Consider the following 12,836-nt stretch of genomic DNA (forward strand, 5'->3'; position numbering starts at 1 on the left):
AGTTTAAATATCATTAGTTTAACAATATCCGGCCTACAGCACCCCCAGACTCCCATAACGCACCACCATCACCGCTGTGGTGATCGCCTATATAACCAACTAACTATATCTAACTGTGTTGGTTAGATATAGTAACTGTGTTGGGGAGTGCATGTACCAGTGTTACGTATTCAGAATACAAATTATAAGTAACTGTAATCCGTTACAGTTACAATTTAAATAGTTGGTATTTAGAATACAGTTACATTATTCAAATCAATGGATGTCGATACTTCTCTGTTTCATGAGTTTATTCACTCTCTTGCTTTCACACCAACAGCGTTTAAGTGTGTTCTTAATTCAACACGGGAGCCACAGTAGCAGTCATCACTTACTGAGGTGTTCTCAGTAGAGGTCTTCAGATGTTTCTTCAAGACGGGGAGGGATTCTGCAGTCCGTAGGGAGACTGTCTGGACTGTGAATTATAGCCGTGCAGTATGAATATATATCTGTGTCTGTGTGTGTGTGTGTGTGTGTGTGTGTCCTATTCCTGAACAGCTCTGAAGTCCTGCAACATTGTCTTTCTGATCTTCGGACTGATGAGTATTCTCCTAATCGCCCTGCCGTTCAGTGAGTCTAAATCATATTATTCTGAATACAATTAAAATAATAATAGAAGTAAAAATAGAAATATTATTATTGCTATTATTATTATTATTAATAATAATAATAATAATAATAATAATTAAAACTGCGCGCAGTGATGAACGGGACCTCGCGCCGGCTTGCGGCCGCGTCACGTGCCGTCGTAACATGTGTGCTGGCAAGATGTGCACATGTTAGGACCGCACGTGACGCAGCCGCAAGCCGGCACGAGGTCCCGTTCATCACTGCGCGCAGTTTTAAAAAAGCGCGAATTTATGTAATCTGTAGAAGCAGAGGTGCCCTGTGGTGTCCTACTGATTGTTTTGACATTAACATGTAAGACGACATTTAACTGAATTACATGTTCATTAACCCTACATCAATGATCCGATAAATTCCCTAGGAGGAGTTAGTTGAAATACAAGGCGAAAAAGTGAAAGAATTCCATTAAAAATGGCCAACTTTGACAGCACGCCATGGCCATGCCCTTTAACGTACAGTCCCAAATAACACGGCGTTGGTTGAGCACCATTTTTTGACTGTACTGACTAATTGTGAAGCAGATCCGATAAATACCCTAGGAAGAGTTCGTTCAAATACAAGGGGAAAAAAGCGAAAATAAGACCACGGAATTCAAAACGGCCAACTTTGACAGCACGCCACAGCCACGCCCTTCAACGTACAGTCACAAATAACACAGCGTTGGTTGAGCACAATTTTTTGACTGTACTGACTAATTGTGAAGCAGATCCGATAAATACCCTAGGAGGAGTTCGTTCAAATACAAGGGGAAAAAAGCGAAAATAAGACCACGGAATTCAAAACGGCCAACTTTGACAGCACGCCATGGCCACGCCCTTCAACGTACAGTCACAAATAACACGGCGTTGGTTGAGCACAATTTTTTGACTGTACTGACTAATTGTGAAGCAGATCCGATAAATACCCTAGGAGGAGTTCGTTCAAATACAAGGGGAAAAAAGCGAAAATAAGACCACGGAATTCAAAACGGCCAACTTTGACAGCACGCCACGGCCACGCCCTTCAACGTACAGTCACAAATAACACGGCGTTGGTCGAGCACCATTTTTTGACTGTACTGACTAATTGTGAAGCAGATCCGATAAATACTGTAGGAGGAGTTCGTTCAAATACAAGGGGAAAAAAGCGAAAATAAGACCACGGAATTCAAAATGGCCAACTTTGACGGCACGCCACGGACACGCCCTTCAACGTACAGTCGCAAATAACACGGCGTTGGTCGAGCACAATTTTTTGACTGTACTGACTAATTGTGAAGCAGATCCGATAAATACTCTAGGAGGAGTTTGTTCAAATACAAGGTGAAAAATTGAAAATTGCCTCCGAGAGTGCAAATGAAAAAATAAAAATTTCCGACTTCCGGTGGGTTTTGGGGCATGGGTCCAAGAGGCTTTTCTGTAGGTATTGCCACATTGTACGTGAATACCGAGTTTCATACATATTGGTGAAACGTGGCGCAGGGGCTGCTTTTTAAAGTTCCTGTAGGGGGCGCTACAAAAAATAGAAACACGAATTTTGGTATGTGAGCTACAGGCACCAGTCTACACGTGTCCTGTGAATTTCATATTCATAACTATTACGGTCTCCGCCATAACTATTACGGTCTCCGCTGAGTGATTTACCCTCCTCTGGCGGCCATGTTGTTTTGGCAATCGACTTCATTTTACTTGAGCAGTTGAAACTTTGGTCCTCAATGGCCACTAAGTTGGTTCCGCTCAAATCAAAACATTGTGTCTATGAACTGTGGCGCTTTTACTGACAGGCCACGCCCATTCCGATGGCACGCCCCATTTGAATTTTTTTTTACTTTATCTTGTTCAGAATTTGATTCTGAACAACTTTTGTATCTGGGTCAACATCATAGGAGTCCAACTTGATGTTGATATGAGCAATTTACTTTTTAGGCATTTTCAACCACACCCATTTTAGAACTCAATGGCTCATGGGAGCTTGAAATTTTATTGTACAGACTAATCCTTAAGTCATATTGAAGATAATCGGCCATAGATGATATCTGCCAAAGGATTTTTGTCAAAGTCGAAAAACCTGGGATCCTTAGGCAATTTGCTTAACATAATTCAAAATGGCGGAAAATCTGGCAACCCGGAAATCTTCAGTTCAAGAGAATTTTTTGTTCATCATGAGGATTTTCATGTGTGTGTAAAGTTTCATGAGTGTAGGTCAAACCAGTGACGCGTGCTGCTTGTGCAAAGTTTGCACTTTTGAACAGTTGCTATAGCGCCACCTAGGGGCGAAAGTGAATTTGAGGGCTAGAATATCAAATTTTTCACCAGTCCCCACAATTGCACCAAAAAAAATTGAGTTTTCGTATATGTTCAGGGGGGGAAAAATGCAGTCGAAGATGAGGAAAAATCGGCGGAAGAATAAACACGAGGGTTTCAATAGGGTCCTTGCCAAGTTTGGCTCGGTCCCTAATTAAAGCTGCAAGCAGCATTTAAGGTGCCAAGCATAAGCCGACCAATAAACCATCAAACCTAACCCTAACCATTAAGACCATAGACTAACCCTAACCTAACCCTAACCATAACCATAACCTAACCCTAACCATTAAGACCGTCACGCAGACCATAAACCTAACCCTAACCTAACCATTAAGTATAACCTAACCTAACCCAAAATGGCCAACTTTGGTGGCACGCCACGGACACACCCTTCAACATAGAATCACAAATAGCCCAGCGTTCATTCAGCAACATTATTCAAGTGTACAGTCCAGTTTTGAAGCAGATCTGATGAATTCCCTAGGAGTTTGTTTGTTCAAATACAAGACCACGGAATTCAAAATGGTCAACTTTACGTCACGCAACGGACACTCCCTTCAACGTACAGTCACAAATTGTACAAATCAGCACCATTTTTTGACTGTACTGACCAATTTTGAAGCAGATCCGATAAATTCCCTAGGAGGAGTTCATTCAAATACAAGGCGAAAAAGTGATACAAGGCGAAAATGAAAATAGCCGACTTCCTGTGGGTTTTGGGGCATGGGTCCAACAGGCTTTTCTGTAGGTCTTGGCACGGTATACGTGCCTACCGAGTTTCATACATATTGGTGAAACGTGGCACAGGGGCTGCTTTTAAAAGTTCCTGTAGGGGGCATAACTTTTGTATTGGAGTCAACATCATAGGAGTCCAACTTGATGTTGATATGAGAAATTAACTAAATTTGCGGTTTAAACCACACCCCTTTTAGAAGTCAATGGATTCTTAGGCAATTAACTGTTTTTAACTAAATTCAAAATGGCGGCAAATCTGGAAACCAGAAGTCATAGGTTCTTGAGGCATATTTGTTCAGCATGAGGATATGCATGTATGGACAAAGTTTCATGAGTGTAGGTCAAACCAGTTACGAGATATGCTTGTGCAAAGTTTGCATTTTTGGACAGTTGGTATAGCGCCACGTTTGGGCCAGTACAAAGTTTCATGAGTGTAGGTCAAACCGGTTACGAGATATGCTTGTGCAAAGTTTGCATTTTTGGACAGTTGGTATAGCGCCACCTTTGGGCCAATCAGTGTAATATTTGCTGTCTGTTAATCTTGGGTCAACCTCTACAGCTGCAGTAAGTTTCATAAAAAGTGTGTGAGCGGTTTAGGCTGTGTAAGTCAAACGTGTCGGAATAATAATAATAAAACTAATGATTACAATAGGTTGCTTGGCACCTAATAATAATAATAATAATAGTTACAATAATAATAATAAAAACAATAATACTTTACTATTATAATAAAATTATAATGATAATAATTAGTATGAATATTAATTGTAAATTCATGTTTTCTTTCAGTGGGGATGGTCTTTGTGTTTGGTTGTCTGTGGGTCCTGTCATGTTTAGAGATGATGTCATTCTGTTTTAGAGCTAATTTTTTCTTCTGTTCTCTTCTGTACTGTCCTAGACTCCTTGGACACCTTGGACCGAGGGGAGAGAGCACATAATGGATGAACTCGGTGAGGGTTTTATAGAAGTTATGTTATTCAATCATGTAATTTCATTCAAAAATACTCTCTGCTTTTGTGATTCATGTTTGAGAATTAGAATTTGACTCGTCTAGACTTCCTAATGGAAACAACAGCAACAATAGTACTAGTTCTATATAGTAATATATTAACTAATAGTAATAATAGTACTTACTAACAAGTTCAGAGAGAGGTGAACATGAAGGATCAGGTGTCCTTTCTCCTGCAGTTGCTGGGCTCTGCAAATATTGCCTGAGTTCATCTGGCCAATTAAAAAAACACTGTTCATTTTACATTTACATTCATGTAGGTTATCAGTGAAGTTATGTTAGCTAGTAATACGTAGAAAGCTAGCAAAGTAGGTTAACAGTCGCTAGCTAGTGATAGCTGAGTGGCAGCAATTTTAGGTGATGCACAATACTATTTGGAAAATAGTTAGGTGATGCACACTTATTGGAAAATGATTTACAAAAATCATCAATTAAATCTAATGAGTAAACGTGTGGCTGAGAGGGTGCCCTAGGAGGATCATCTTTAATAAACATGTTTTATTTTGCTTGTTTAATTAAATTAAGGTTCTGGTTTCTTCTGGTTCAGTGAGGCCTACGGAGGAGGAGGCCCCCAGCATCTTAGAGTTCAACTCCTCTACCCAGCGGTTGCCCATGGGCCAAGCGGCCCGCTTCACCTGCAATGCCAGTGGCACGCCGGAGCCCACCGTCGAGTGGCTCCACAACGGCAGGCCCCTGGAGAGGAACGGCACAGACGACCAATCAGAGGCCTGGGTGGAGAGGGGGTTCCTCTTCGTCAGAGTTGTGAGGTCTGGCGTGAACATGGTCTTCTGCATGGCGAGCAACAGCGCTGGCACGGCCAATCACACCGCTGAGCTGCTTGTGTTTGGTAAGATCTGAATCCAAGAAGAGATGTTTGTTGTTGATGTATTCATAACGTTGTTGTTGAGGTGTGTGTGTATATATATATATATACATATACACACACCTCAACAACAATTTTGTATATGTGGATATATATACACATACATTTATGAATATATATATATATATATATATATATTCATAAATGTATGTTATATATATATATATATATATATATATATATAGATATGTGTGTGTGTGTGTGTGTGTGTGTGTCTGTGTGTGTGTCTATATGAGGAGCTCTTTTCCAAAACGCGATAAGCACCAAATCACTATATTTCCTTATCAAAAATGTACAGCAAGATGCAGTTCATTTCCAAACCGCGACAAGCGCCAAACCTATTTTTGGCCTTCACCTTGTGGGACTAGGGGGAGCAGAGAGTGGCCCCGAGTGTGGAGGTCTTGTGGACCCCCAGGGCAGCGGGACCACCTTGTGTGTGAGGCCGAAAGGGTTCACCTTGTCGGACTAGGGGGAGCAGAGAGTGGCCCCGAGTGTGGAGGTCTTTATTTCATGCATTTGGATTTATTTGATTTATATTCATTTATAGAATGAGATGAGTCCCTGATATTGTATGTTGCATGTTCTATTGTTTAAAAAAAAAATACATAAACCATCAATGGATTTACAGCGTTTTGAAAAAATTTTATGTATTAATAGCGTTTTGAAAAAAATAGAATTTATAATCAACAATATTGTTTGATTTGATTTGAAAATCATTGTTCAACATGTTCAGACTGAGCAAACAAACCATTTTAACAGGATGAATTGAATATTAACAAAATATGGGTCTAGGTAAAACAATAGATTTTCCTGAAAGATATTCAAATTGATTTAAAGCATTTTGGAAAAGAGCTCCTCATATGTATATATGAGTACTTTTTTTTTTATAGTCACTTGTGTCATCCCCTGCTTTACCCAAAACGTAGCGAACCCAAAACCGTGATATGAACCGAACTGTGATTTCTGTGAACCGTTTCCCTTGTTTTGTGGATGTCATGACGTGAAAGAGGTGTTTTTTAAGTCCATTGATGTTAAGCTTCTAGCGGAAGCAGACAACCAGCCATGTATGTTGTCTAATTGAACCTAGCCTCAAACCACAGACCCATTCTCAAAAACACCAACTCAAAAACCAACTATAACTCAGACGTGCAAACTTAATGGACAAGTGGAAGGAAAGTGAAATAGGACAGGAATCTGAACTAGAAATCCTACAATTACTGAAGAAATTGTATTTGTACTGCCATTACACACTTATGTGTGTGTATATTAGAATATTTGTTTTTGTATGTGTATGTATGTATGTTTATGTACATATTTATACACATGTTTACGTATGTATGTGTACTAATGTGTACGTATGTCTGAGTATGTATAATTATGGTTTATGAGGGGCCGCCTGGGACATAATTCATACTTGGTCACACACACACTATTATAATCTCGCATATACACCACTATACTCATACACAGACACACACACACACACACACACACACACATACACACACACACAATTATACTCATTTTACATGTATGTATGAGAGGGTATAGTCCTGTATATGAGAGTATAGTTGTATATTCAAGAGAATATAGTTTTGTTTGTGAGAGAGAATAGTAGTGTGTGTGTGTGTGAGAGAGAATAGTAGTGTGTGTGTGTGTGTGTGAGAGAGAATAGTAGTGTGTGTGTGTGTGAGAGAGAGAATAGTAGTGTGTGTGTGTGTGTGAGAGAGAATAGTAGTGTGTGTGAGAGAGAGTATAGTAGTGTGTGTGTGAGAGAGAATAGTAGTGTGTGTGTGTGTGTGTGTGTGTGTGTGTGTGTGTGAGAAAGAATAGTAGTGTGTGTGAGAGAGTACAGAAGTGTGTGAGAGAGTTTGACTCAAACAGAAGTGAGTTTGATTCCTCAGTTCCTGATTGGCTGACCGAAGCAACGGTATAGCTTTTGGCGCTCAAAATACTGCAGCGATTCTGTTATGCTGCGTTCACACCAAAAAATGATTTGGTTGCTTGTTTGCGTGGTCGCCTGAGTTTGAGAGTGGCTTCCTCTTGTGACCGCCCTGTTTCTGTTCTGCCAATTCATTCTCAACCATGGCCAGTCTTTACTTGTTGTGGAAGTACCAGAGACGTCAGAGAAACCGACACAGTCCTTTAGGATTCTGCAGGATTCGCAGTATTTTGAGCGCCAGAAGCTATACTGCTTCTTCTGTCAGCCAATCAGAAACTGAGGAATCAAACTCACTTCTGTTTCAGTTAAACTCTCTTTACACACTTCTGTACTCTGTACACACTACTATTCTTTCTCACACACACACACACTACTATTCTCTCTCACACACACACTACTATACTCTCTCACACACACACACACTTCTATACTCTCTCACACACACTACTATACTCTCTCACACATACACACTACTATTCTCTCACACACACACTACTATTCTCTCACACACACACACACACTACTATTCTCTCTCACACACACACTACTATATTCTCTTGCATAAACAACTATATTCTCTCAGACACACTACTATACTCATACTACTACTACTATACGTATTTATGCGTACATATGTATGATACGTATGAGTATCTTTACATATGTACGTATCGTTACATATTCACATTGGGAAATCCAAAAGTTTAATATCTTGGAAGGTGTTACAAATATTGTTTAGATATTTCATGTGAGTAAAGCTCATCATGCCGAACATTTTGATGCATTATATGTTTCTGTAGTATAATTATTGAGGGAGTAAATGCACTTTATACATTTGTCTTGGTTTCAATGTTTTGATTGGGACAGCCACTCACACACACATGGGATTTCTAATTAACTTTAACTTTAATTATCTTACACAAAAAATCTACAGCACATGATTCCACTATTGTACCTATCACAGGATACTTTTTTTTGTCTTTCTATATTAATGTTTGAAGAGGAGAGAGCGATCAAAAAGAGTGAAAGAGAATGAAAAGAAGAAGAATGCAGAAGAGCAGTACTAGTGATGATGATGATGATGATGATGATTAAGAAGGGTTCAGCAGCTAATCATGTCTTGTTCTCCCGTCAGATGCCTGTGAACTCACACTGGACCCAAACACAGCCCACAGACACCTCTCTTTGTCTGAGGACAACAGAAAGGTAATCCGGGTTGGAGGGGACCAGTCGTATCCGGATAACCCAGAGAGATTTGACTACTGGGAACAGGTGTTGTGTAGAGAGGCTCTGACTGGCCGCTGTTACTGGGAGGTAGAGTGGAAAGAAGTTATTTGGATAGGAGTGACATACAGAGGAATCACAAGGAGAGGAGTGGGTGATGACAGCTTGCTTGGAGGGAACAACAAGTCCTGGAGTCTTTATTGTCATGATGGTGGTTACTCTGCTGTGTACAACAATATACAGACAGCCATACGTCTCCCCCCCGCTGGCTCTAACAGAGTAGGAGTGTATCTGGACCGGCCTACTGGCACTCTGTCCTTCTACAGAGTGTCCCCAGGTGTAGGAGGGTCCTCAGACACACTGACACACATCCACACCTTCAGGTCCACCTTCACCCCGGAGGACCTCCTCCCTGGGTTTTGGTTATGGGGTGTGGGTGACTCAATGTCTTTGTGTCGGCTGTAGAAAAAAAACAGACAGACGGGCGGACGGGCGCTCACACAGACACACACACACACACACACACAGGAACGCTGTCCTGTCCCAACGGAGCGAGGAGGAGGGGGAGGAGGTGGAGGAGGAGGGGGAGGAGGTGGAGGAGGAGGACAGTCCACGGACGCTCTCTCTCTCTGTCTCTCATTCTTCCCCTCTCTCTTTTCTTTCTCTCTCTCACTGTGTGTCTCCCTCTCTCTTTTATTCTCTCTCTCTCTCTCTCTTCTGGAAAGTATTTCATTAATACACAGCATCAGATGTTATAATCCCTTGTGCCAAAATCCAAGGAAAATACATATTCAGAAGCCCCTGTCCAAACCAACCTTACAAGCACGCTGGCTACCAAACTACCAACTAAAAAAAAAAAAAAAAGTACAATGTACCTATCCTATTCTATGGCTATCACAGCCTAAAAACAGCAATGCCACCTTCAACAGACCCAGGCTCAGTTTAAGTGCAAGCTCCAGGTAGTGACAATGCCCTCCTGTCCTTCTGGAAAGTATAGCATGATAAACCATGAAAAGACTTTTAAGATCTTCCATAGTTAGATAAGAACATTTATTATTTGAAATCTATATTAAATACCTATTGATGGTAAATGTTTGTATATTTTCAGACATCACCAGTTTTGTTCTTAAGGGCTCTGATATCATTATTTTGTCATAATCCTAACAAGGAACCTGATTTAAAGCAGATTTTATATTCATAATTTTCATGACATTCATAATAACCAAGAGGTCTGTGGGATAATGTTGCATGTTCTAAATGACTTTAAACTGAGTATTGATTCCTTGTGTTCTGTTGGGAACCAAACGGCAGCAGAACATAACAATTCAGTTATTAAAGATATGTGCACAACTGTTTATGTTTATTATGATTTGTAAAGTCTGCAGCTTCTATTGTTTCAGTCCTTGTGTTTATTGTGTACATGTAAGGGACTATTTTTATGTTGTATTTGTTAATGAAGCATAATGGTAATAAACAACTCAGTGGAACAACTGAATGTTCTCGTGTGTTCAGCCGATGATTATTCTCATTTTATCAGGAAATAACGCCTCAAGAATAATAGATCAATCAGAAATTATAAATAAAACGACAATTGTATTTCCAATATAATAATATTAATAATATGTTTATTTGGTATAACGCCTTTCTCACACTCAAGGTCGCTTTATAGAATAAATGTATAAATAAATCGCATATACACAGAGAGTCTATGCAGTGGTGGAAGAGGAGAAGTGTTCTTGAAACAGGACGGTCTTGAGGTGAGTGTGGGGGGAGTTTGACCTGAGTTGATCATTTCTGTGTTAAACTTTGTAGAATAAAGAGTCACCGAACTTATAACATTAAGGGTCATATATTTGGGTAATAAAGGTACATTATCTCCCCCCCCCACCTCCCTCTCAGCCCCTCCCTCTCCCTGAAATTCAACACACAATAGTAGTAGAATATATAGAGTATTTAATGTATGCACACAAGAGTCTCCTCTGTATCAGAGTGAGCAGTGATCATAGCCTTAGTCTTTTAACAGTTTCACACCCTGGCAGGAACGCTACGTCATTTTACAGAGAGCAGGGGCCTCATGTACTAAGACTTGCATGGATTTCTGACTAAAACTTTGCGGACGCCAAAATCTGGAAAGCTGCTGCGCACAAAAAAATCTGGATGTATCAATCCTTGCATAAGCACGATTCCACACAGATTCTCTTTGTACATTCCAATTAACGTGAAATTGAGCGCACATGCACGAGCCAGACTCTCCGCCCAGTCTCCTCCCTCATTTAATATGCTAATTAGTATAAATAGGCCTGCAGTAGTGCCATCGTTAGGAGAAATACATAGTTCCAAGAGGATAGTTCTTAGGAATCCGAATCGGCTGATAAGTCATCAAAATGAGCCAAAAAATCATAATAGTCACGGAATACCTGTTAATTTTGAATATCTTCTAACAAGGCCAACACTGCACACACACACGCACGCACACACATACATCGATTATAGACACATTTTGCGCATGCTTTTATATTCTAATTCATTTGGATGCATGCTGACGATAGGTTGTTCCCATACACCCAAGGTGTCAATAATGATGGATTGATTTTAAGTGACAATGGCTTGTGCTTACTCCACTCAACATCACATAATAATATTGCAGTCAAGAAACAAATGCGTGAAGAGAGATCAATTAGCCCAGATGTCCAATTTAAACTAGACTCATATTGCAATATTACTTCATGACTTGTGATCGAGTAGGCCTAATGTTAAGCCAGGCAATGGTAAGCCAGGCATTTAGTTTGCGTGGAGAACCGCACTTTCTCACGTCAAGTCAGTCTTTGTACTTCTGAACGTTTGCGTGAGAAGTTGCTTACGCAGCTTTTTTGTGTGTAAGCAAGCTTTGTACATGACAGGGGAGACAAACAAGGTAGTACTAATATAGTTAGTACTATAGTATAGTACTAATTATATCAGTAGTATATTGTCCCACACTTCACTGACTGTTTTGTTTCTTCTCGTCTTTGGCTCCTCTGTTCCGTCTCCCTCTCCCTCCTCCTCCTCCTCCTCCTCCTCCTCCTCGGATTCCCAAGAGCTATCCTCTTGGAACTATGTATTTCTCCTAACGATGGCACTACTGCAGGCCTATTTATACTAATTAGCATATTAAATGAGGGAGGAGACTGGGCTGAGAGTCTGGCTCGTGCATGTGCGCTCAATTTCACGTTAATTAGGATGTACAAAGCAGACTCCAGGCCTCTGGCAGCAGGGGGGCAGGTGAAGAGGGGTGATGCGGTGGGGGTCCAGGCAGAAGGGGGACGTCTCTGACCACGTTGTGCTGGCCCAGAGCAAGCTCCAGTTTGGCCAGTACCGCGGCCCAACGCTCCAGAGGCTGCTGGGGGAATGCGGTGGGCGGTACGGCCTCTCCATCTCGGCGTCCCACCAGAAGGAGAAAGAGGGAGGGAGGGGACACCGGCCAGTCTCCCCTCATGGAGAACAAGGACGCCCTGGCCCTCCTACGCCAGGCTGTTGGTCCCTGAAGGGCATTCACCACTTCAACACAAAGTCAGAGAGTTCCAGAAGACTGAAGCCTGAAAGGCACGGCAAGGCAACTTTATTTATATAGCACTTTTCATACACAAGGCAGACTCACAAGTGCTTCACATATAAACATTGTGTAGCCCAGGCTTCATAAGCTGTGAAAAGGTTAAAAGAAAAAAGAGTAAAAGTCTGCTATTACTCTGTATGAATGTGTGAGAGAGCGATAGCTGGCATTTATGGGGTTAACTGCGTCGGACAGAGCAGAGAGACGTGCGTCATGACGTCACGGTGCAGCGGCGTTGCAGGTGCGCATAACTCTGCGTGATAATTAGTGGGATAGGAGAAAACGCACCGTTCGGTTGCACGAGGAACGCTCTGATTGAAAAATATCTAGAAGTAGTTAAAAGTAAGAGGAAAAGTTGGAAAACACCACGAGCTGACTCACCAGTCCACGGTTGATGTTGCCCGCTCGGCGGTGAGTTTAATGTGTCTTTTGAATGTGGGGAGCATCGAGTGGAGGTGTGTGTGCGTCAGTGCTAACTTGTCGCTAACTGCTGAATTGATACCTTG

General features: G+C 41.2%; 1 protein-coding gene across 1 annotated transcript; it reads left to right on the forward strand.

The window, feature by feature from the left end:
- The first annotated feature begins 536 nt into the window (after positions 1 to 536).
- On the forward strand, positions 537 to 10,240 carry LOC311370994 (stonustoxin subunit beta-like). Its single transcript, XM_084489255.1, has 4 exons — positions 537 to 609; positions 4,582 to 4,633; positions 5,240 to 5,539; positions 8,653 to 10,240. The coding sequence occupies exons 2-4, from the start codon at positions 4,621 to 4,623 to the stop codon at positions 9,204 to 9,206; spliced, it is 867 nt and encodes a 288-aa protein (XP_084345381.1). The 5' UTR covers positions 537 to 609; positions 4,582 to 4,620; the 3' UTR covers positions 9,207 to 10,240.
- The last annotated feature ends 2,596 nt before the right edge of the window (positions 10,241 to 12,836 follow it).

The sequence above is a fragment of the Micromesistius poutassou genome, assembly GCF_964030765.1.
Source record: "Micromesistius poutassou genome assembly, contig: SCAFFOLD_6042, whole genome shotgun sequence".
NCBI lineage: Eukaryota > Metazoa > Chordata > Actinopteri > Gadiformes > Gadidae > Micromesistius > Micromesistius poutassou.

Bases quoted from the DNA above. Each gene is read 5' to 3' on its own strand.
- LOC311370994 (XM_084489255.1), top strand. The intron at 5,540-8,652 runs GTAAGATCTGAA...TTCTCCCGTCAG, and splicing joins CGCTGAGCTGCTTGTGTTTG to ATGCCTGTGAACTCACACTG.